Source organism: Trichosurus vulpecula, chromosome 9 (assembly GCF_011100635.1).
Source record: "Trichosurus vulpecula isolate mTriVul1 chromosome 9, mTriVul1.pri, whole genome shotgun sequence".
Lineage (NCBI taxonomy): Eukaryota > Metazoa > Chordata > Mammalia > Diprotodontia > Phalangeridae > Trichosurus > Trichosurus vulpecula.
In genome coordinates, this window is record NC_050581.1 from 71,533,596 (window position 1) to 71,555,494 (window position 21,899).

Below are 21,899 nucleotides of genomic sequence, written 5' to 3' on the forward strand. Positions count from 1 at the left end.
CTTCAGTTTCTTCCTCTATCAGATAAAGAAGTTGAACCAGATGACCTCTCAAGTCCTTTCTAGCTCTCAAACTCCATGAACACAATAATCAAGATGGTGATATGAAGGTTCAGAGGTTACAGTGCAAGTCAGTGGCTGAGCCAGGGCTAGAATTCAAATTCCCTGACTCCTGGCCCAGGACTCTTTTGGTTGCAGTTCTAATTTTTCACTAGGACTCCTCCTTCCTTCCTAGGACCATGTACTTTTCTCTCAGAGACAGTTCCTATTTCCCTCCCCACCTTTGGTGTCCTCGTGGGATATAAGGGGAGAAATGTCTGTACCAGACAAGTCAGGGACATGTTCAGTAGCTCCCTCTTCTGAGCTGACAGTCCAGACAGGAGGTTAAGGTTCCCCTGGGAGGCCCTGCTGATGAACGCCCGACACTTGGCTTCGTCCACATTTCTCAGGCTGTCGGAAATGCAAATCGCTGTGAGTTGCCACTGAAGTCCAAAGCCTTCCCCTTCTTCCCCTCTCCCATACCCAGCCCACATGGAAGAATCTGGGCTTTGGGGGAGGCTGCACCCTAGGGAATATTGAGGCACAGAGGAAGAGTTTGGTGATATGGAATTTATAGCAAAGACTGCTTGGGTATCGCACCAACTATGGAAGACAGTAAGCTCCCCATTACTGGGAGAATTCCATCAAAGACTACACTACTTTCTATTAGGGAGGCTCAGATTGGATGAGATTGGACAATTTCTGAGGTGTCTTCCAGCCCTGGAAATTTAGGATTTTATGATTCTATCTCTTTTCTGTTTCAAGCAGACCCCAGAAAGAGGACAGCCTAATGGTGTGACCTAAAGGAATGGGAGGCTTTCAAACACTCTTATAGGTAAGTTAGAGATAACTGGTGGGGAAGGATTGGGAAGTGTTTCATTTTGACCCTCTCTTTACACTTCATCCACCCATGAGTAATTTGGGTAAGTTCCCATTTGATGCAATGGATAGTTAAACTTGGAGTCAGGAAGGCCAGAATTGAAATCCTACCTCAGACACGTACTAGATCTGTGACTCTAGTCACTTAACCTCTGCTTGCCTCAGTTTCCCCATTTGTAAAATAGGAGTAATGATAGCACTGACCTCACAGGGTTATTGGGAGGAGAATCAAGTGAGACAACGTTTGTGAAGTGCTTTGTGGACCTTAGAACATTCTATAAATGCTATAATAATGATAAGAATAGTAATTATGAATCCTGTTCAGAGGATACTCACTCATAGAAAAGCAGCAGGTCCGGCGGATAGTCAGCAAAGTCGCTTGTCAGGTTATGGAGAGCCAGGAGGTTTGCCATACAACTCAGCTAGAAGAGAGGAACAGGCAGTAGGCAGAGGGGAAAGGCATAGCCACTCCATAGCCATCAAAGGGAATTCACACATTATAGGAGCCCCAGACTGGGATTTCAGGAGTTCTAACCTCAGGGCTGCCTCTAAGTATCTGGACAAGTCACTTTCCCTCTCATCTGCCTAAAGGCTTTGGATGGTCATGCGGGGTGAGAACTTGTGGCCAGAGTTGGTGAGGGGGTGGGGGGCAGGGAGGAGCAGGACTGCTTTAATAGGCCAGGCCCAAGAGAATAACATCTAGTGGAGGGCTGTCCAACCTTAGGTTTTTATTGAAACAGTTGACAATATACTATATTTTGATTTCCCATTTTAGTGAGGGCTCTGGGGTAGCTCAGCTTTGTTTACTAAAGCATTTATGTAAATTTCTATGCTTGTAGGTGGGCCACATAAATCACACTGTGGGCTACATTTTGGACAGCCCTGATCTAGTGGACAGACTTTATCTGGAGCTTTCCCTAACCCTTCACCTTTCTGGGAGCTCAGGGACCCCAGCAGAGCACTAGGAGCAGGGAGGGATTGGGCTGGGTGTCCCTCCCCCTGACCAGGAGGGGAAATGAGCCAGAAGAAACAGCCTTTTTTCAGCACTTAGCAGCCAAAGGCCCCCTGGAAAGGAAATTTGGCCCAGCCTGGTGCCTGGGGATCTGGCCTCATAGGATCTTAGCTTGAATCATATGCTGAACTAGAAACCTGAGAGTATTGCTTGGCACGCCTCTACCTGAGGTGCATATTACCTGGCCGTGTCATTACCTGAATACATTGCATAACACAGCTGAGCTCATTCCCTGGCATACATTACCTGAGCACATACCATCTGGCACAATCCGGTCTGGCACACAACTTTACCTGAATGCATATTACCCGACATGCCTTTACCATGAATGCATTATCCACCTCAGGTAGGTACATACCACACTAAGAGCACACAGTCTTGGCACACTACTACCTGGCCACATCTTTATCTGAATACAGTACCTGGTATGCTTTTACCATGAACATGTTACTTGACACTTAATTGGCACACTATTAAACCTTTGCCTAAATATATTACCTGGGGGCATCGAGGTGGTGAAGCGGATATGGCATTAGGCCTGGAGTCAGGAAGACTCATCTTCCTGAGTTCAAATCCAGCCTCAGACTCTTACCAGCTATGTGACCCTGGGCAAGTCACTTAACCTTATTTACCTCAGTTTCCTCATCTGTAAAATGAGCTGGAGAAGGAACTGGCAAACCACTCCAGTATCCTTGACAAGAAAACTCCAGATGGGGTCACAGAGTTGGACATGACTGAAGTGACCCAACACCTCACTTGTCCATATTGTTGCTACTTGGCCATGTCTTTACCTTGAATATATTAACTGATATATATTTACCTGAACAAGTCTGACTCTGACACTCATGGCTCAGAACTCAAGTGGCTCCTTGTTACTCATAAGATAAAAGATAAACTCAAAAAAAAGATAAAAGATAAACTTCTTCATTTGGCATTTAAAGCCCTTTGCAATCTGGTTCCGTCTATCTTTCCAGGCTGACTATCCATCTTTCCCTCTGCTATTCTAAGTTTCAGCCAAATTGGCCTAGGCGGTGTTCTCCGTAAGGGAAAGTCCTCCTGTCCAGACCCCTCCTCCTCCTGCCTTTGCGTGGACTGTCCCCCATACCTAGAACGCTCTCCTTTCTTACCTTCTCTTGCAGCCCCTGCTATCCTCCAAGGGCTCAAATACCACCTCCTTCAAGGAACCTCAACTCATCCAGATCACTGTGTGTTTATGTTTATGTAAATATCTGTGAATGTGTCGTATTCTCCTAGCCCGGAGTACTTCACCATTTCGGTATCATGGGCCTCTTAGGCAGTGGGGTAAAGCCCGTGGACCCCTTCTCAGAATAAAGTTTTTTACATAATTGAAGGAAATTTTAAATTTCAGTTATAGATTAGTGAAATGAAAGATGGAATCTTTCTCTCATCTACATTCACAGATGCCCTGAAATCTATCCACAGACTCATTGGGAGTCTGTGGATCCCAAGTTAAGAACCCCTGATCAAGTAGAATGTAAATTCCTCAATGGCAGGGATTGCCTAATTTTTGCATTTGTATTCCCAGGACCTGACACATAGTAGGTGTTTAATAAATGCTTGTTGGTTGATTGATTGAACACACATCCCCTAGGACACTATTATCTGGGTACACCGTTCCTGAATACAGTACCCGGCATTCCTTTACCTTACATGGCTACATTATTACCCGGACACACCTTTACCTGGACATTCTTTACCTGGCACACCTTAACCTGAGTAGGGTCCTCCATTCATTCTGTCTGAGGGTCTGTGATTAACAGGCCAGCCATTGACAATTACCTCCTACATCCATTCACAACAGGGAAGGGAGGCATGACTTAGTCCAAAGGGCTCCCCAAGCAGAAAGGGGTGTTTTTCTCATCCCATGTTCCTCAGGCATCATATTACCCCCTCCCAGCTGTGGTGGAGGGTGAATCCCCAACAACCCTCTTCTCCTTGAGCATGAGGGATTGAGAACAGCAAGAATTCCATTTGACAAGCATTCAGCAAGGTATTTCCTTGGTATAGGGGAGAAGGGTGCAGAGGCAGGGTGTAGAAGAGAAGAAAAAAACGGGGGGAGGGAAACAACTCTTCATAGAATGAATCAAAATGAACTTGGGGGTGGTTGGGCACAGAAAGCAGTCTTGCGCTGTCATAAGCAGATTATATACAATTTTTAAATATGCAGAATATATGTTAAACACATGCAAATATAACACCAACCCATCCACTGGGGTGGCACTGCCTACCTGTCTGGCATTTAAGATGGCCTTCTGCTTCTGCGCTTCCCTAACAAGGGAAGAAAACTGAGCCTGAGATAGCTGGCCGGCCTCCTGGCACTGGAAACCTTGTAAGATGGAGGCAGAGAGGCTAAGAAGAGAAACACGGTTATGGGTAATTGGGATCACGAAGGCCAGAGAGGGGAAGGTTTGAGGGGAGGTCAATCACGGTCAGTAAGGAGTGAGGGCAATTCTGTGGGCCAACTGTGGTTCTTTTCACCATTCATTGGTGGGCAAAGCAACAAGGAAGGATTTGGAGCCATAAGTGTAAGAGAAACGGGTTAGACAAAACAACAGTTTCCTGAGAGGGAAGGGATGAGACACACGAATCAGGGGTAGCTCCGGAGACTCCGTCTCTGAGTATTATGGTATTGAAGAAATATTAATACAAATGATGTACGCTGCAATTTAGGCTCAAGTCGTTGCATTTAATATTAATCTATATCCAAGGCATTTCTAGCTCACCGCAGAGTATTCAAACTGGTGCAGTCCTCCATGCCTCCTGACATGACTGTCTGTCCCAAATTATGATTGATAGGGAACGGAAATGAAAATGGAAACGATCATAACATATTAAAACTCAGTTTGGGGTTAACATTCTAGAATAGTGAGTACTCAGTGGCTTCTTGAATCATTTCACCTTAAAAGAATTCCTTCCTCTGACTGATATATCAACCTTGAATTTCAAAAGGGAAGATACTGTCCTAGAGGATAGGGAGGCAATCATCTTATCTAAGTTGGATTTCTTTTTTTAATATTTTTTTTCTAATTACATGTAAAAAATTTGAGCATTCTTTTTAAAAATTTTTGAGTTCCAAATTCCCTTCCTGTCCTTCCCCCTCATTGAGAAGGCAATTAATTTGATATGGATTACATATGTTTTGAAAGAAAACTTAGGTTTGGTTTCAAAAGAAGACCCTAGCTTTTGTTCTTCCCATTTTCCAAAGGGAATGTCTGGAAAGGAGAAAAAATGTCTGGAGAGACAGTATTTCTTAATTTTTTAGAGAAATATTTTTATTAACTAATATTTAATTTTTTAAAAAAATTCTTAACATTTCTAGAGAGACTAAACGCAGGTTTTTAGCATGCTTACGTAATGGGATTACAGATTTAGGAGTGGAAGGAACCGTAGAGATCATCTGGTACAAGCACTTCATTTTTACAGTCAAGGAAATGAAAGCCCAGAGAGAATGGTTTAAACTACATAAATACTTTGTCCAAGGTTAGAGTGAGATAGTGAGAAAGCCAGAACCAGAATGTGGGTCATCTGACTCCCACCCACTCCAGGGCTCCTTCCATTACTCTTTGCTGTCAAATGACTTGTTAAATTGAAAACCAGTGGTCAGAAAAGACACTCCCTAGCAGAAAGTAGTCAAAGGAATGGATGTTCCAAATCTAATAAGAGAAATGCAAATCGAAACAACCCTCAGGTTTCACCTCATACCTAGCAAATTGGCAAAGATGATAAAAGATGAGAATAGTACATGTTGGAGGAATTGTGGAAAAATTGGCCCACTAACACATTGTTAGTGGAGCTGGGAATTAGCACAACCATTCTAAAAAGGAGGTTAGGATTATGCAAATAAAGTAACTGAAATGTCCATACCCTTTGACTCAGCCTGCATTTATTAAGCTCCTACTGTGTGCTAGGACTGTAAATTTGATGGCCAGAAGTTGCCCACTTAACTTGGAATTTACCGGTTAGATTTCTTTCTTTCTCTTTCTTTCCCTCTTTCTTTCCTTCCTTCCTTTCTTTCCTTCCCTCCTTCCCTCCTTTCTTTCTTTCTTCCCCTTCCTTCCTTCTTTCCTTCCTTTCTTTCACTCACAAAACCTTAAACCCAGTTCACTCGGAAGCTCACAGATTGGATTACAATAGGTCACTGCCCAAGATCCACTTAATGGCTGTATTTGGGGCCCTCCTGCCTTAGAGTGAATGTCCATGGTAACTATTTCTCTTTGAACAGCAATCCTGAGCGTCTTCCCCTCCCAGCTTGATTTTTTTTCTTTTTGTCTAATTAAAAGGGCCATCCCTTGACTCACTTCTTAAAGAGGTCTATTCACTGAATGGGTGTTACCTCACTCTAAGTGAGTACAGGAAAAGACCTTAGCCTAAAAGGGCCAGAGTGTCCCATTGCATCCTGGGTCATCTCCAGTCATCCTGATGAATATCTGGTCGCTGGATCCGGATGGCTCTGGAGGAGAAAGTGAGGCTGGTGACCTTGTACTGCCCTCCCTCACTCAAATCAGTCAACTGCAAATCGTGTCATCATTTCCCTGATACCGTGGTCCTCTTCCAAAACGAAAGGCAAACACAAGTGACAGACCCAGAGATTCTACTGAGATTCATATACCCTAAGGAGGTTATTGACCGTTTCCCATAAAGACCAAACTACTCATAACAGCATTTTTGTGGTAGCAAAGAAATGGGAACAAAGTAGATGCTAATCAATCGGGGAATAGCTAAACAAGCTGTGGCATATGAATATAATAAGATATTACTGTGTCGTCACAAACAATGAATATAGTGACTACAGAGAAGCAAGGAAAGCCTTTCATGAACTGATCACAGACTGAAGTAAGAAAAGCCAAGAAAACAATACATGCAATAACCACAACAGTGTAAATGGAAAGGATGACCACCACAAAACAATAAAAAAATGAATGTTGTGAAATCGCGAAGAACAATTTGACCCCACAGAAGAGACAGGAGAATAATAAGAGCTACCACTTACATTGGGCTTACTATTGGCCAGGAGCTGTGCTGAGTGCTTTACAATTATTATCTCACTTAATCCTCACGACGACTCTGGAGACTGAGACAAAAAGGGCTTAGGTGATGTGTCCAGAGCTAGTAAGCGTCCGAGGCTGGATTGGAACATGGACTCCTTGATTTCCTGACTCCAGGCCAGGAGCTCCATCCACTGCACCACTTAGCTGGGAGAACACATCTCCTTTACTATTTGGCAAGGGGAGAGGATTCACAGGTGTAAAATATTGCATATATTATTAAAATTTTTTGATGTATTGATCAGTTTCGCAGATTTTTTCCTCTTCTTTTTCTTTCTTAAATATTATAAGGGATGGGTTTTTGGGAAGGTGAAATTTAGGTGATGTAAAGACTAAAGATACTAATAAAATTTTATTTTTAAAAATAGCTAAATGGCTAGATCATTCATGGTCAGCCATGCTGCCCAAAAATACAGCTGGAAGCATATTCTGATCCAGACACAAAACCCCAATTCATTACTAAAACTGAAGAGGTAAATTTAAACACACACATCTTACTAGCACAAAAATCATCACAAATTTGAAATACCCCAAAAGAAGGAAAGACTACCTATAACAACCTCAGATATTCAAAGGAAATTTACTTTCTACAAGAAATACATGCATACCTAGATGAAATAAAGTAAGAGATAACAAATGAAATAAAATCATTGGAGGAAAGAATTGGAAAAGGAATAAGTGGTTTCTGAAAGAGAAAGTGGCAAGTTTTACCAAAGAAATGAACTCTTTGAAAACCTGAATAGAACACACAGAAATAAATAACTCCATGAGACAATAAGTATTAGAAAAAAATTAAAGATTGAAAAAATTGAATAAAGTATAAAATATCTGGTATTTTAAAAAATTATTGACCTGGGAAACAGGACAAAGAGAGGATTTATGAATCACTGGACTCTCTGAAAACTATGAATGCTGTATTTCAAGAAATCGTAAGTGAAAACTGCCCAAATCTATTAGAACTATATGGCAAGGTAAAGATAAAATCCACTGATCACCTCCTGAAAGGAACTGCAAAAAGAGAAGTCTCAGGAATACCATAGCCATAATCCTGAATGCCCATATCAAAGAAAGAAGTACTGCAAGCTTTGAGAAAGAATTAGTACAAGTGCCACAAATTAAAGTTAGGCTTGCACAAAACCTGGAAGGACTTACTATAAACAAGAAGAGATTTTGGAATATAATATTACAAAAGGAAAACTATGTAGGCTTATGACCAAGAATAACTACCTTACTCTGAAAAGCTGAGCATAATCCTATAAGGGAAAATGTCTGAGGCTGGATTTGAACTCAGGTCTTCCTGACTCTAGATCTAAAGCACTATCCATTGCACCACCATGCTACTTTTAAAGATAAAGACCACAACTCATACCTGCTTATACCGTGGTGCCCTCATGCATGTCCTCCCATATGGAGACCATGTGGTCAAATGACCTCTTGAATTAAATTCAATATGCTTAGGGGCCTTCCCAGAGTTGATGGCTACCCAATGGAGCACACAGACTGACCACTAGTCGTCCTTTAGACAGCAGATTGGTCCACTTTCTTTTCCAGTTGTATTTGTGGTTATCCTTCACTCCACGTCTACCTTATAACTCCTTGCTTGTAATGTGATGTGACCTGCTCACACCCACTTTGTGCTTCTCCGTTGCCTGCTGAATAGTCATGGAATCTTATTTCAGAGGCTCTGCCGTGTTCTGAGACATGATGCTAACAGCATAATATTATCCAAAGGGGCAAAAAAGGAGTATCTCATGGACCTTGCCCCTTTAGGAGATTCATCTGGGACTTGGATTCTGTGCTGAATCTCTATTGGAGGTGTGGCCCACAAACTTCTGCAGCCTGAATCAAACTGAAAAATAATTGGGAAGTATATAACAAAATAAATTTTAAAAGCAAACAGATAACATTAATATGTGGTTTTCTAAGTCAATACATGGTCTACAGGGATTCTTATGCACAGTTTAGTGGACCCAGTTTCAATTTGAGTTTAATCTCATGATTGTGGTGAATACTTTTACTCAGCATAATCTATCTCCCTTTGCTTCCATTAAGAGACTAATGATCAGAAGCTTATCTCTGTCATTATATCTCTCAAGAAATCTCATATAATTTTGACAATTACATGCAAGGCACCTTGTTGGAGAGTCTTTAAGATGGTACTTTGTCTCACTCAACCAAATTCTCCTTTTCTGGTCAACAAAGCTCAGAGGGATCTCATGTTTTCTGTACCTGCCAGTCACTTGTGTGATGGTAAAGATGTGATCTACAATGGAACATATTTGCAAACACCTGCCTGTTCCTATCTGATATAGGACATCTTTGATGCATACATGGATTATTCTCATAAAAATTTTATATAATGAGAAAGCAAGCATCTGGGTTGATAGTTACTGCAGTCTTTTTAGGTGCCTTGCTTGAATAATAATCAAGTCTGAGGTTTTTTTTTCTCATGCCTTTGGTATCATCTCATGTTGGGCATCTATTGCTCAACATCCTTAAAGCTGCATCTCTTCCAGAATAGATCTCTTTTGTATAATCTCTAGTTGCTTTTCTCGTCTTTGTTTTCTTTAATGTATAACCTTGTCCTTGTGCAGCAAATCCAAGATTGTGACGTTAACTGTCTAAATTGTAGTGGCTTCTATGTCCTTTATGATGAATAGAATTTGTTATAAACATCTTTCCCTAGTCTTCCATTTTTATCTGTTGTTCTTCCAGTTACAACCTCAAATGCTCTTGGGATGACTTTGCTTAATTGGATCTCTCACCAAAATTTTTGTTTTTCCCTCCACTGCTTCTCATCACTTATCGAGGCAATATTGCTCATAATCTTCCACTGTCCTTCTCTGTAAGATTTTACAAAAGAGTTTCTATTCTAGACTTGTTTTGCTCTGGCCTTCCATATCTCTTGGCTTGGCAAAGAAATCAAGTATTTGCTGGCTAAGATGGTTTTAACAGCTACACAAAACTGTTTTAATCGATGCCAATGCCTTTTCCGCCATCCATTTTGGCTTCAATAACTTTAAATTAAGTCAGGATGGAATTGTTTTTATTGCGCATCATATCATTTTCTTATGTTTATTCTTTCTTCTAGTTTTGTATTAATTCTTATCTTTAACAAGTTGGTAGATTGACTATACATAACTAACTCAGGAATGACTCCCAAATCAATAACCAATCCTTTTCTTTTTCTTAAAATATAATCGATTTCATTTTTTGTAATATTATTGCTTGACATGGCCAGGACTTCCTAATTCTTTTTTTGATGGGAGTATTAATGATGTATAAGCATGAGCTTCTGGGTAGTTTACAAGTCTTTGGCCTTACTGCTGAACCATATTTTCTAACATTTTTTGCTGTCCTCACCTATGCCCACTTTTGCATTGAAACCACTGAGTATCAAAGCATATGTTGATTTAATTTGGAAGGTGTTATAAAACTACTCATTGAATTCCTCTATCTCTTCATCTCCTGCAAGAGATGTTCCATAAGCTGCAGTTATTTTCATGTCGATCTATTAGCAAGTATTTATCCTGAGCAGTGGAATACAAGATAAGCAAATGTCCCATGAAATATCTTATGCCCTTGGATATATGATAAAAACCAATTCTGCCTAGCTATGTGACCTTGGGCAAGTCACTTAACCCCAACTGCCCTGCCTTTCCCCCTCAAAAAACCCCAACTGTGCCTACCTCTTTATTTGCCTCTCTAAGAGGAATGTGTGAACCATCCTTTTCTATCCCACTGCAATTTCCCTTTTCTTTTGAGTTCATTTTTAGTGAGAATGCCAAGTTTGATACAATTAATTTCCCTCAATAGTATGCCCACTTGTTAGTCACTGGACAAGGATTTCATATTTAGAGTACCAACAGCTCAGTTTGTTTGTCGATGATCTAAAAACTATGAATCTCTGCTAGCGTTGCTATAGAAATGGAAGGAAACTGCACAAGACCAAGAGCCATTTTGCTTTTGTCTTTGTTTTCTGGGTTGGAGTAGCCAAAGAATTCTTCACCAAGTAGCCAACCAACTGGTGATGAGTCTATCCATATTTAACCAGGCTGGCTGGTCCTCAGAAAGCAGACACGGTCTGTGGCCAGAACTGCCCAGGGAGGATTTCCAGCTTGGCAAAAACTGCCAGAGCCTTCATTTCTCCTAGTTTTTGAGAACCCAGGATTACCTTTCCTTAGTCTTTGAGAACCCAGGATCACCTCCACACTGCAATGAGTCTTTGGAGGAAATGGGGCTAATTAGCTTTTAATCAATATTGACGCTAGTATTTTAAAGAGGAGGGAAATAATTACTGGGTTGTGTGCTAAATGTTCTGACACACTGAGGGAGAGACAACCTGTGGTTTAGTGGGTACTACCATCCACCTGGTGTCTATATCAACAGGACTTCCAGGTATATATGAAGGCATCTAGGAGAAACTAACTTTCTCTAAGATGAGCTGTCATCCACCTTGTGTGTACTCAGGAACTGAGTTTTTGAAACACAGGACCGTCTTTCCGTTTAGACCAAGGGCTCCCCAAGGAAGAGTTATCTATAACCACTCCTCTGTATCATCCTCCAAAGCTTTGTCCGTTCCATCACGATGCTCACCCACATAATTCCAATGGTCTGATAGAATACTAGACTTGGAGTGAGAAGACCTGGGTTCAAATTCTGGCTCCATACCAGATGTATGACCTTGGTCAAATCATTTCCTCTCTTCAGTTCATTCCCCACCCCACCCCTCAGGTCAATGAGTGAGACTGGCCCAAATCACCTCTAAGATACCTTCTAGCTCTGGCATTTTGTGATTCTGACTTCCTGTCCATCTGGTGTAACTTTTTCTGAGTTTGAATGAGAATAGAATCCTTTGGGTTCCTCTTCTTGACTTTCCTCATTGGCTTGAAGTTCAGCCCCACCTATGGAACCAGATGGTCTCTTTCCCAAGGGACTATTTCTATCAAACTCACAAACAACTAATTGCTCCCCTGGGATCTTCCCTTTCTCTTCCTCTCCCTGGGTTGCTGACGTCTATGTCTCTTTCATTGAATCGGCCAAAGAAAAACACTGATTTCATCCTTATCAAAGAGAATCTGGATCTAACTGCACCCAGCCATGCCTTAAGCTAGTGGAGAGCACTGAGGCCTTGCCTAATCTACCTTGGCCCTGCCCTCAGGGGACCTTGCCTTAACTTGGGGGTTTTATCCAGGTCTGTCTTGGCTCTGCCATTGAGAACTTCCCACTTCTAAGGGCCACATCCAGCCCAGCCTGCTCCTATTCTCAGGGAGTCCCGGCCCTGGTGAGTGTCAAGGTTCGACCGCAATGGGGGTACTCACCGGGCCACCTGGCTGCCCATGCTGGAGGCCAGCCCTTGCCGGAAGAAGCCTGAGGCCTGAGGAGAAGAGCAGTGTGCAGTCAGAGACACAAGAAGGACAAGGCCCCGGGGCACTACGTAACCTGGAACGAAACCCAGACATGAAGAAAGACGGCACTTCCTTCCAAGTAGTAGCTGTAGCTGCCCAGGACCCCTTGGAATGGCCTCCTTAAGGTCGAGTGGGCCATTTCCCCCTTGGTGTTCACCCTAAAAACTCACCTTCTTTGACTGGCCCCACTCAACCTGGTCCATCCATCACCTCATTTTTCCAGGGCACTTTATGGTCTCCAGTTGTATCTGAGCATGTTTCTTTGTGTCAAACATATATGTATATACTGCCTCCCTCCTTCACCACCAGATCTCAGACTTAAGGTAGGCACTCCCCCTGTGTCTTCTATTTCTCTCATCTCCTATCCCTTTGCACAATGTAGGGTTTTGTGAACAAAAAATACTCATTAGGTGTTGTGGGCTGAAAGATCGCTATTGGAACAGTCTCTCCCTTCTCACTAAAAAAACAGAGAAAAGGGTTAAGAAATTGTCTACCATAGATAAAAATCAGAGAGCCATCCCCACGGAGAAGTGTCAATGAAATGCACCACCATCCCACCATAGGGAAATATCAGTGGATATCCATGGAGAAATATCAGTGAATGATCTCTTATGGAAAAGGGTCAATGAACTATGGGCTGTGGAGAAGGATCAGTGAATGGTAATCCATGGAGAAGGGTCAGTGAAGGATAAGAGAACCATCCTGAAAAAGAAGGGTGGGTGAATCCCCTTTATGGAGAAGGCTCTCATTCCAAAGCTGGCCCTTCTCCATGAGGAATAGCTCCTTGACTCTCGTCCATGGAAGGACATAGCTATTGACTCTTCTCCTTTGGAAATAGCTTCCCCACCCTTCTTCTTTAAGGAAAACTATCGGACTTTGTTCCATGGGAAGCATGCTATTCATTGACCTAAATCCACAGGGATTGCTCCCTGATGCTTTTTCATTTAGGACAGTCCCTTACACTTTCTCCATGAGGACAGCCCGCTAACTCTCTTTTATGAGTATAACTCCTTTGTCCATGAACAATCCTCAGTGAGGGAGAGCTCGCTGGGCCTTTTCTATGTGAATTACTCCTCGATCCTTCTCCACAAGGGGGATTCACCAACCCTCCATGAAGGGTGTCCACGCCTCAATGCCTACATGGAGGGCAGTCAATAACCATCTATCCTCCTTGGACAAGGATCAAGGAACTCTCCCGCATGGAGAAGGGTCTCAAGCCATCACTCCTACCGATCCCTTGGTGGCCTGGATTTGGAGACACACTGGTTTTGGAATCTGTGTATGAATCCTTGGCCTTATCACTTATTACCTGTGTGAACCTTGGGCAAGTCTCTGAGTCTGAGAGTCCTCATCTTATTCCAGCTCTAAATCCTATGATGCTGCATTTCTGCTCCAGGAATCCTCCAGGAAGCCCCTTCCTCCCCTCAGTAATTCCTCAGTAATGCTATTGCAACTCAGTTTGTGGAACAAGGCCAAGGCCAGGCCTCCTATGTAGGCTTGTGCAAGCATTGGCTCAGGCAGCACTGTGGCCGGGCCCCAGGCCCACATGACCTGCCATAGAAACCCCGCTGCGTCAGCCGGGAGCCATCAACCTTTGGGGAGCTCCCTTATCTCGTTGGGGCCCCTCAGGGACCATTTAGTAAATCACTTCTTCAGCACTCCAGGGGTCCCTGAGGACCCAGAGAATCTGCCTCAACAAGACCGAGGGCCAGGAGGAGAGAAGGAAAAAGACGGGAAAGAAGGCACACCTGTTACCTTCTCCCTTCACAGACTCCCCGTTCCCTAGTCACTCTAGGACAACACACCCCTCCTCCCTCAAGCAGAGGGAAGTCCCATCATGGGTCCACAGAGAACATCACTCTCATCTTTACTGAGGCATTACTGAGGGCATGGGAGCATAAGGGACCTCTTAGTGTAGAAATGGGAGCCATAACCACATACAAGGATCCCAGCAGCTTAGAAAATCACATATTAACATTATCTATGTTTTATTGTCTTTTTATTTATTTTGTTAAATTTTCACAATTTCATTTTAATATGGTTCTCAGAGTGTCTGGGGCAGGCAGTAGTCCTCTGTCTTAGAGGATTCCTGAGGCAGAGATGCCAGATCCTAGAACTTAGAGCTGGATTTAGAGGCCATTTAATCCAACCTCCTCATCTTACAGAGGAAGAGATGAAGGCCCCATATAGGTTAAGTTCCAAGGTCACTGATAGAACTCTGGGCCTTCACTCCCTCACTGGCCTATCCACCGTCCCCCCAAACCTGGCTGGGTCCCAACAGGCCTACGGTTCATCATCCCGGTTCTACATCTGTGAGAAATGGACCCTACAGGAAGGGATCCAGGCTAAGGGGTAGACCTGGGGTCACACACCCTGAGCTTGTGGTCAGGAGTGCTGGATTTGGGTCTAAACTCTGGTGCCTTGTATCTGTGTGACCCTGGACAACCCCCTGCCCCTTTCTCAGACAGCTTGTGAAGTACACTGTAAAGTGGGAATAAATACACTCCAACCAGGAAAGTGCTTTGTGAATTCAACATCAATGTAGAAATGAGAGCTAGGGTTTTACTATTGCTATCAATTTCATTTTACTAGATCTTTATTGAGAGTTGGCTTGGTTTAGTGGAGAGAGACCTGGAAAGGGAATAATAAAAGACTTGGGCTCTAATCCCAGTTCTGCCACCTACTCATCGTGACATTAGGCTAGACCCTTCCTCTCCCTGTGACTCAGTTTCTTCCCTTGTAAAATGGGAGAGAAGTAGACTAGAATGATATGAGTAGAAAGAACCCTAGGGCCTTGGTTCAAATCCAGCCTCTGATATTTACTGCCAGTGTGGCCTTGGATGAATCACTTAGCCTCCCTAGGCTGAACTTCCTCATCTATAAATTAAGAGAGTTGAACCAGATGGTCCAGCTCTAAACCTATGATCTTTAAAGTCTCTTCCACCATTAATTCCTGTGACTTTATATTGGCTGTTTCCTCATGCCCTCCCTGTCCCTACCTTGAGCTGTTGGAAATATGTCCCCTTCTACCACCGCCACTGGTGGTCTCCCAGCCAAGCCCGGATTCCCCTCTCTTTCACCTCAGTCACTTGAGACAGAAGCTGAGTATTTGCCTCTTAATCCCAGGGCTTCCCCTCTTTTAAGGTTTTCCTCTTTGTTCTGTATGTGGCTTGCTTTGTATGTATTTGTTCACATGCTGTCTCCCCCATTAGATTGGAAGCTCCTTGAGGGCAGGGACTGTCTTCTGCCTCTTTTTGTATCCTCAGTACAGTGCCTGGCACTGTAATAAATGTTTATCGAATTGAATTTTGTAAAGAATTTCACCAGTGAAAAAGAACCCTGGATCGGGAATCAGGAAGCAGCCCCAGCCCTGCCACTGCCTTGCTGAGTGACCTAGGGCAAATAATTTCCCCTCTCTGGTCTTCAATTTCCCCATCTCTAAAATGAAGGGTTGGGAAGTCCTTTCTAGCTCTGACTCAGTGATTGTGTGACTGGATAGTCTTGAAAAGTCCCTGCCCCTTTAAAATTCTATGAGTCTCCAAAGAGAAATAAGCCAAGGGAGCCTAGAATCATTGGGTTTCAGAGTCTAGGAATCATACCTTGAGATTAGAGGCCCATGTGGATTTTTGCATTCACTAGACCTGTTCCCTTCTAACTAGGTTCTGGACCTGCCTTATAACGACACAGACACTCCCTGTGACTGTGTCTGGATTTCTCTCTGTAAAGGAAGGGCCTATAGCATCTCACAGACCACTACGGCCCAGACTATAGGTTCCCTGAGGGCAAGGTCTGTGTCTGGCACCTAGCTCCATAGCACATAACCTGAAGGCTTTGTGATAGTCATGATTGCAATGAAGAGTCCCAACAAAAGAGTTTGCCATTGGAGGAATCCTGTCAGACCCTTGTTCTCCTATCCTGGACATGGATCTTCTACACCTCCTTCCTTCCTCCTGACCCTTAAGCCAGGCTTATTCCTGACTCTGTACCTTTGCTGAAGCAGGCCTCCCACCAAGAATGCCCTTCCCATGCCTGACTTGCTGATACAAACTTGCTACCTGTCCTTCAAGACCCAGCTCACCTCAACTCCTGCAGAAAGCTTCCTCTGACTCTTCCATCTCACAATGGAATCTCTCCCTTCTTAGAGCTCCTTTTTGCCTTTAGAATCCAAACCCCAGAGTTTAGCGCTGAATTATTCTCTCATTGACCTCTGTTTATGAATCCTGGCCCCCAAGACTGTGAGCTCCCCAAGGATAGGAGCTAAGTCTGTCTTTCTTTTGTCTCCCCCCTGACCGTGAACTCCCTGAGGGCAGGGCCTAGGTCTGTTCCTCCTCTGTCTCCTCCAAATTTCAAGTTTCATGAGGAAAAGACATGGATCTGTTCCTTTTCTGCTTTCCCTAGACTTGGAGCTCCCCAAGAAAAGAGTCTGGACCTGCTTTTTCTACAGCCTCCTTTAGACTATGAGCTGCCAAAAGGCAAGGCTGTTTGCCTTTCTTTTTCTTTGTCTTTGTTTTTTTTTTGTCTTTGTTTTTCTTTGTCTGTTGTTTCTACGTGTCCCCTAGACTGTGACCTCTCTGAAATCAGCGTCTGAGTCTATTCTTCCCATTTCCTCTCTCTCTCAGGCTCTAGGCTCATAAAGAGCAAAGGCTGCACTTTTTCCTTTCTTATCTCTCCTACAGTGTCCAGCAATGAGCTGGACATGCTGGGGTGCTAAGTGAAGACTAGGCGATTGACCTATGTTTAGTGAAGGTGGTGACTGGTGACTGCGATGAATTGGCCCCAATTATGACCTTTTCTGATAATGGCCTGTCTGACCATCTGCAGGAGAGCCCAACCACCACACAAGCCTTGTTGGGAGGGTTCGGGCTGCGTCAGACCAGCAATCTAGCCTGACTTTAGTGTCCAAATGAGAGGACAGTGATGAGTGTCTGTTTCCATTACCACACCTATCTCTGTTCCTCTCTAAAATGACCACTGAAGAGGGACAGAGTGTCTAGATAGACAGACACTTTGGGAGAGGGGACATCTTGGGATGGAGGGAGGGATGTCCTGGGAGAAGCAATAGACTGTGGGATGGGTACCCTGGGAAGGGGGATTACCTAGGAGGAGGGATAGCTTGGGAATAGGAACAATCTGGGAAGAGGAATAACCTAGAAGAAAGGGAAATGGATACACTAGGAAGAGGGATATATTTAAAGGAAGAATAACCTGAGAGAAGGGACACCTAGGGATACCCTGGGAAGAAGAAAAATCTGGAAGAAGGAATAATCTGGGAAAAAGAACCAGGAAAGGGGGGCAACCTGGAAGAAGAGATGGCCTAACAGGAAACACCCTAGAAGAAATCAAATGAACTATTTTAACTCCATTTTGAATTTTCCCTTTGGATTAGTTGACTTCCCTTGGATCTAGAATGAGCTTGGAAATGTCCCTGGTCTGTTTTCTCCATCATCATCATCATCACCACCACCACCACCACCACCACCCAAGGTTCTACGGGGATTGATCTCTACAGTCCCTGCCCTCAAAGAGTTTAGGGTTCCATAGCATGAGGCCAGATGGATAGCACTACCACCACCATGCTATCATCTGTCCTGGTTGAGAAAAGTGGTGGCCTCAGAGAAGCCAAAGGAGCAGATAATCCAAAATTCTTGTCCTATACCTTACTACTAGTATAGGCAAGAGAAAAAAGATAATGCCCTTGCTTAAAAGCCCATTCCTTTGAAAGAACGAGAGACAGAGTATTCTAGGCAAGATAGGACACAGGAAATAAGGGCAGGGTAGTCTGAGGATCAAGCTATGACCCACCACAGTGTGATTTTCCCCACCCATACTCTCTTTAATACAAGCATCCAGACCTCACCTGTTCTGGTTCCCATGGTTGTTCACTGATGATGGAGAGGTTGGCTGTAGTGAGATTGTCCCACAGCAGAAAGGAGCTGGGGATCTGGGTCACCAGCTCAGGGGGCACGATCTCCACAATTCTGGTGATGGGAAGCAGGTGAAGGACAATCTAGGAGATGAGAGGAGGCAAATTCAGTTGTTATGGATGTTTCCTGTCACCCTGACACCACTGTCATCTTGCTACTCCAATGACCTTGTATCTACCCAGTGTGGCTCCTCTGAGAGCTCATCGCCCATTCCCTCCATGGCTTCATCCTGCCCCAACGGGGTGTGCGAAGCACAGAGGATGAGGGACTTGTCTAAGGTCACATATCAAGTCAGATGTTAGAGCCAGGACTAGAACCTGGGTCTCCTGACTCCCTGTCCCTTAGCTCCTACCACTGCATGCACCAACCATCCTCAATGTCTCTGGGGAGGAAAAAAGTCCCACAAACAAATACCTTGGTTTCAGAAAAAAAGGAATTAGGCAGGGAGAGACAAGTTGGGTAAGAACAGGCACCTTTCTCAATCACCAATTAAACCTTGAAGACCTCAAGAATACAATTTGTTTCTAGTTATCTAATCAGTTGGCCAACAATTACTGATCGAGGTATTATGAAGTAATATGCAAGGTAATAAAGAGAATAGTAATTAAGGAAGGTAGGCTTCCTGGAAGAAGCAGCTTGAGATATCCACTCAAGGCAGAGTCTCATGGAAGGAGCATTGGAATAGGAATGAGCAAGTCTGGGCTCTAGTCCTGAATCTGCTCCCAACTTACTGTGTGACCCAGCACTAATCACTCTTCCCCTTCTGAGGGGGAAACAAGATGATTGGACAGGGCTCTCTTTAAAGTCCCATCTGTCTCTTTGATTCTCCACATTCTATATTCGACTCAATCAATGAATCAATCGATGTGTGTTTAATATGCATTCACTGTGCGCTGAGCACAAGACAAAAATGATACAGTCATTGCTCACGAGCAGCTTATGTTCTATCCCAGGAGATGGCACGCACCAATATAAGTGTATATGGAATAAAGATATCCAGAAGAAATACAAGGCAGTTAGGGAAGGAGAATATTAGCAAAGTGGGGTTAGGGACAAGCATAAGAATCAGGAATGAATAGAGGAATCAGAAATATGGGTGCTTGAGACGAGACTCAAAGGAAATGAGACATTCTATGAGCCCTACTCTAAGGTCCCTTGGAACTAAAGAGCACCAGGTTTGGAGTTGGAGGAGCTGGGTTTGAATCCTGGCTCTGCTGTTTACACCTTCTGTGACTCTGGGAATCACCACCTCTCTTGCCTCAGTTTCCTCATCCATGAAATGAAGCGGTTCGACTAGGTGGTCTCTAAAGTCCTTTCCAACTTTAAATCTATGACCCTATGACCTAAGGTTCTTTCTAAGGCTCTGACATTTTCTGTCCTCAAAGGGCCCAACAACTTCTTATGATTCTGTCCACGATACAAGAGAGAGAAACTCGGGATGTTACAGATTGGATCACAGGACTCCGGAATTAAAACCAGAAGAGACCTTGGTGGCCGTTAGTCTGACCCTTTCTCATTTTACAAGGGAGGAAATTAAGACCAACAGAAGTGATTCGTCCAAGGGCACAGATTCAGACTTGGGTCTTCTGCTTTCTAAACCCAGGGCTCTTCCCACTACACCGCCGCGCTTCATGGGGGAGATCATTGGAACCACATTATAACCCTACCGGGGGCAGGGCAAAGGAATGATTAAGCAGTCTGGTCCTCTATTATATGAAGTATAATGTCATTTAATCTCTCGTTGTTTCCAGGCAACTCTGATGATTCGACTTGGAGTGCCACATACAGGTGGTTCTGGTGAAATCACAGGGAGATAGCTGGACAAAGAGTGATGGAGATAGAAATAGAGATGGGGTAGAAATAGAGACAGAGATGGGATAGAGATGGGGATAGAGATAGATAAAGACAGAGACAGAGATGTGGAATTCCCTTATGATTCTATCCACAAGGCAAGAAAAGATGCTTCCTATGTTACTGGATACCAGATATTAGAAAAAACCTTGGAAGTCATTTAGAAAATACTCCTCTCACTTTGCAGATGAAGAAACTCTACAGAAAGGTTAAATGATTTGCTTAAAGCCACATGGGAAGCAGAACCTGGATCTGAGCGTACATTCTATACATTGTTTGTTTCGTGTCTCTAAACTCAAACTACTCAGCTCTTTCTCCTACTCTACGTATTATTCTTGGTCCTTTGGGTAAAGCCCGGCTAGACTAGACTGGAAAAATTCTCGTGCTGGGTCTTCTGCCCTGAAGTCTGGGCAAGTGCTACTAAGAGTAGTGGGCAGCTGATTCCAGCTGCTTCCAAGTCCCTCAGACTCATCCTGCTGGAGAAAAGCCAGCTGAGTATATTCTCCCTCCCAAATTCATCCTGTCAAGAAGCATTCCACCAGGAGTGTCACCCCCAGACTCACTCTTCCAGGGCACACTGAGTTAGGATGTCACCTCAATATGAATCCCAAGCCAGTAGCCTCCCCAGCCCAGACTTACCCTGTCAGTAAAGACCCTCTTCAGATAGGTGGGGGCATCTTGGAGGCCATGGAGGAAGATGGGAACTCTGGCAAGGTGAGTGGCATTCGCAGGGGAAAGAGCAGGGAGGGTAGCAGTGGGTAAGCCAGGTACCAGGGATCCCAGGGTCTCCAGTTTGTCAGCCTGTGGGGGCAGAGATATGGGGGCAAGAGGAGGGCACTGCCTTCAACAGGGTTACAAGCTGACCCTCTTTGGCTCATGCCCCACCAAGTACCCCCTTCACTCATGCTGGGGCTGGTAACAAGGCATGGCACAGCTTTCGCCTGTAGCCTTAGAAGCCAACAGGGAGCCAGGGGCAAGCAGGATTTCTGAGCGGGGGGCAGGGAAGGGAGTGTATGGGGTGGTTCTATGAGCCAGATGATACGGTAACACTAGACTCTCCCCAGGGCCCCCATGATACAATCCCACACCTGCTCCTCCTGCCTGGCTCCCCTGGGGGTACAGCAGGGAGGCTGAGCTCACTGTTTTCCTTAGGTCACACTCCTCTACTCAAAGATTCACCCATCAGCAATCTTCCTTTCCTTCCAGAAAAAGTGCAAAATCTATTGCCTCTTCCAGGCAGTCCTCCATGATTTATCCCCACCCCAAGGCTCCCTGCTAACATCTCTTCACAGCTAATATCACCTATGATTTGGACCCTCAGGTCTCCAGTTTCTATGTGTATATGTGTGCATATATACACACATACACACACACATAACACTCACATACAAATTTAACAGTAACCTTAGCAGGGAAGGCTTTAGCAGCTGGGGGCCTCCTGCTGAAAGTGATGCTTGAGCTGTTTTAATAATAATGATAAGTGATCCTTCTAGGGCCGTATCCCAGCGAGATCATATAAATGAGAAAAGAACCCACATGTACAAAAATATTTATAGCAGCTCTTTTTGTGATGGCAAGAATTGGAAATTGAGGGTATGTCCATCAATTGGAGGATGGCTGAACAAGGTGTGGTATATGAATGTAATGGAATACTATTGTTCCATAAGAAATGGTGAGCAGGTAGACTTCAGAAAAACCTGGAAAGACTTACATGAACTAATGC

At 44.0% G+C, this 21,899-nt stretch overlaps 1 protein-coding gene across 1 annotated transcript in view; it reads right to left on the reverse strand.

Moving 5' to 3' along the window:
- LOC118831551 (mesothelin-like protein) overlaps positions 1-18,355 on the reverse strand; it is a 38,893-nt gene extending 20,538 nt beyond the window's left edge. The window contains exons 1-5 of the mRNA XM_036738932.1: positions 18,259-18,355; positions 12,315-12,435; positions 4,177-4,297; positions 1,252-1,337; positions 321-447 (exon numbers count right to left, since the gene is read on the reverse strand). Of these exons, the coding sequence (XP_036594827.1) occupies positions 321-447; positions 1,252-1,337; positions 4,177-4,297; positions 12,315-12,435; positions 18,259-18,274 (471 nt within the window). The 5' untranslated portion in view covers positions 18,275-18,355. The remainder of the gene's footprint in view (positions 1-320; positions 448-1,251; positions 1,338-4,176; positions 4,298-12,314; positions 12,436-18,258) is intronic.
- Positions 18,356-21,899: the final 3,544 nt, after the last annotated feature.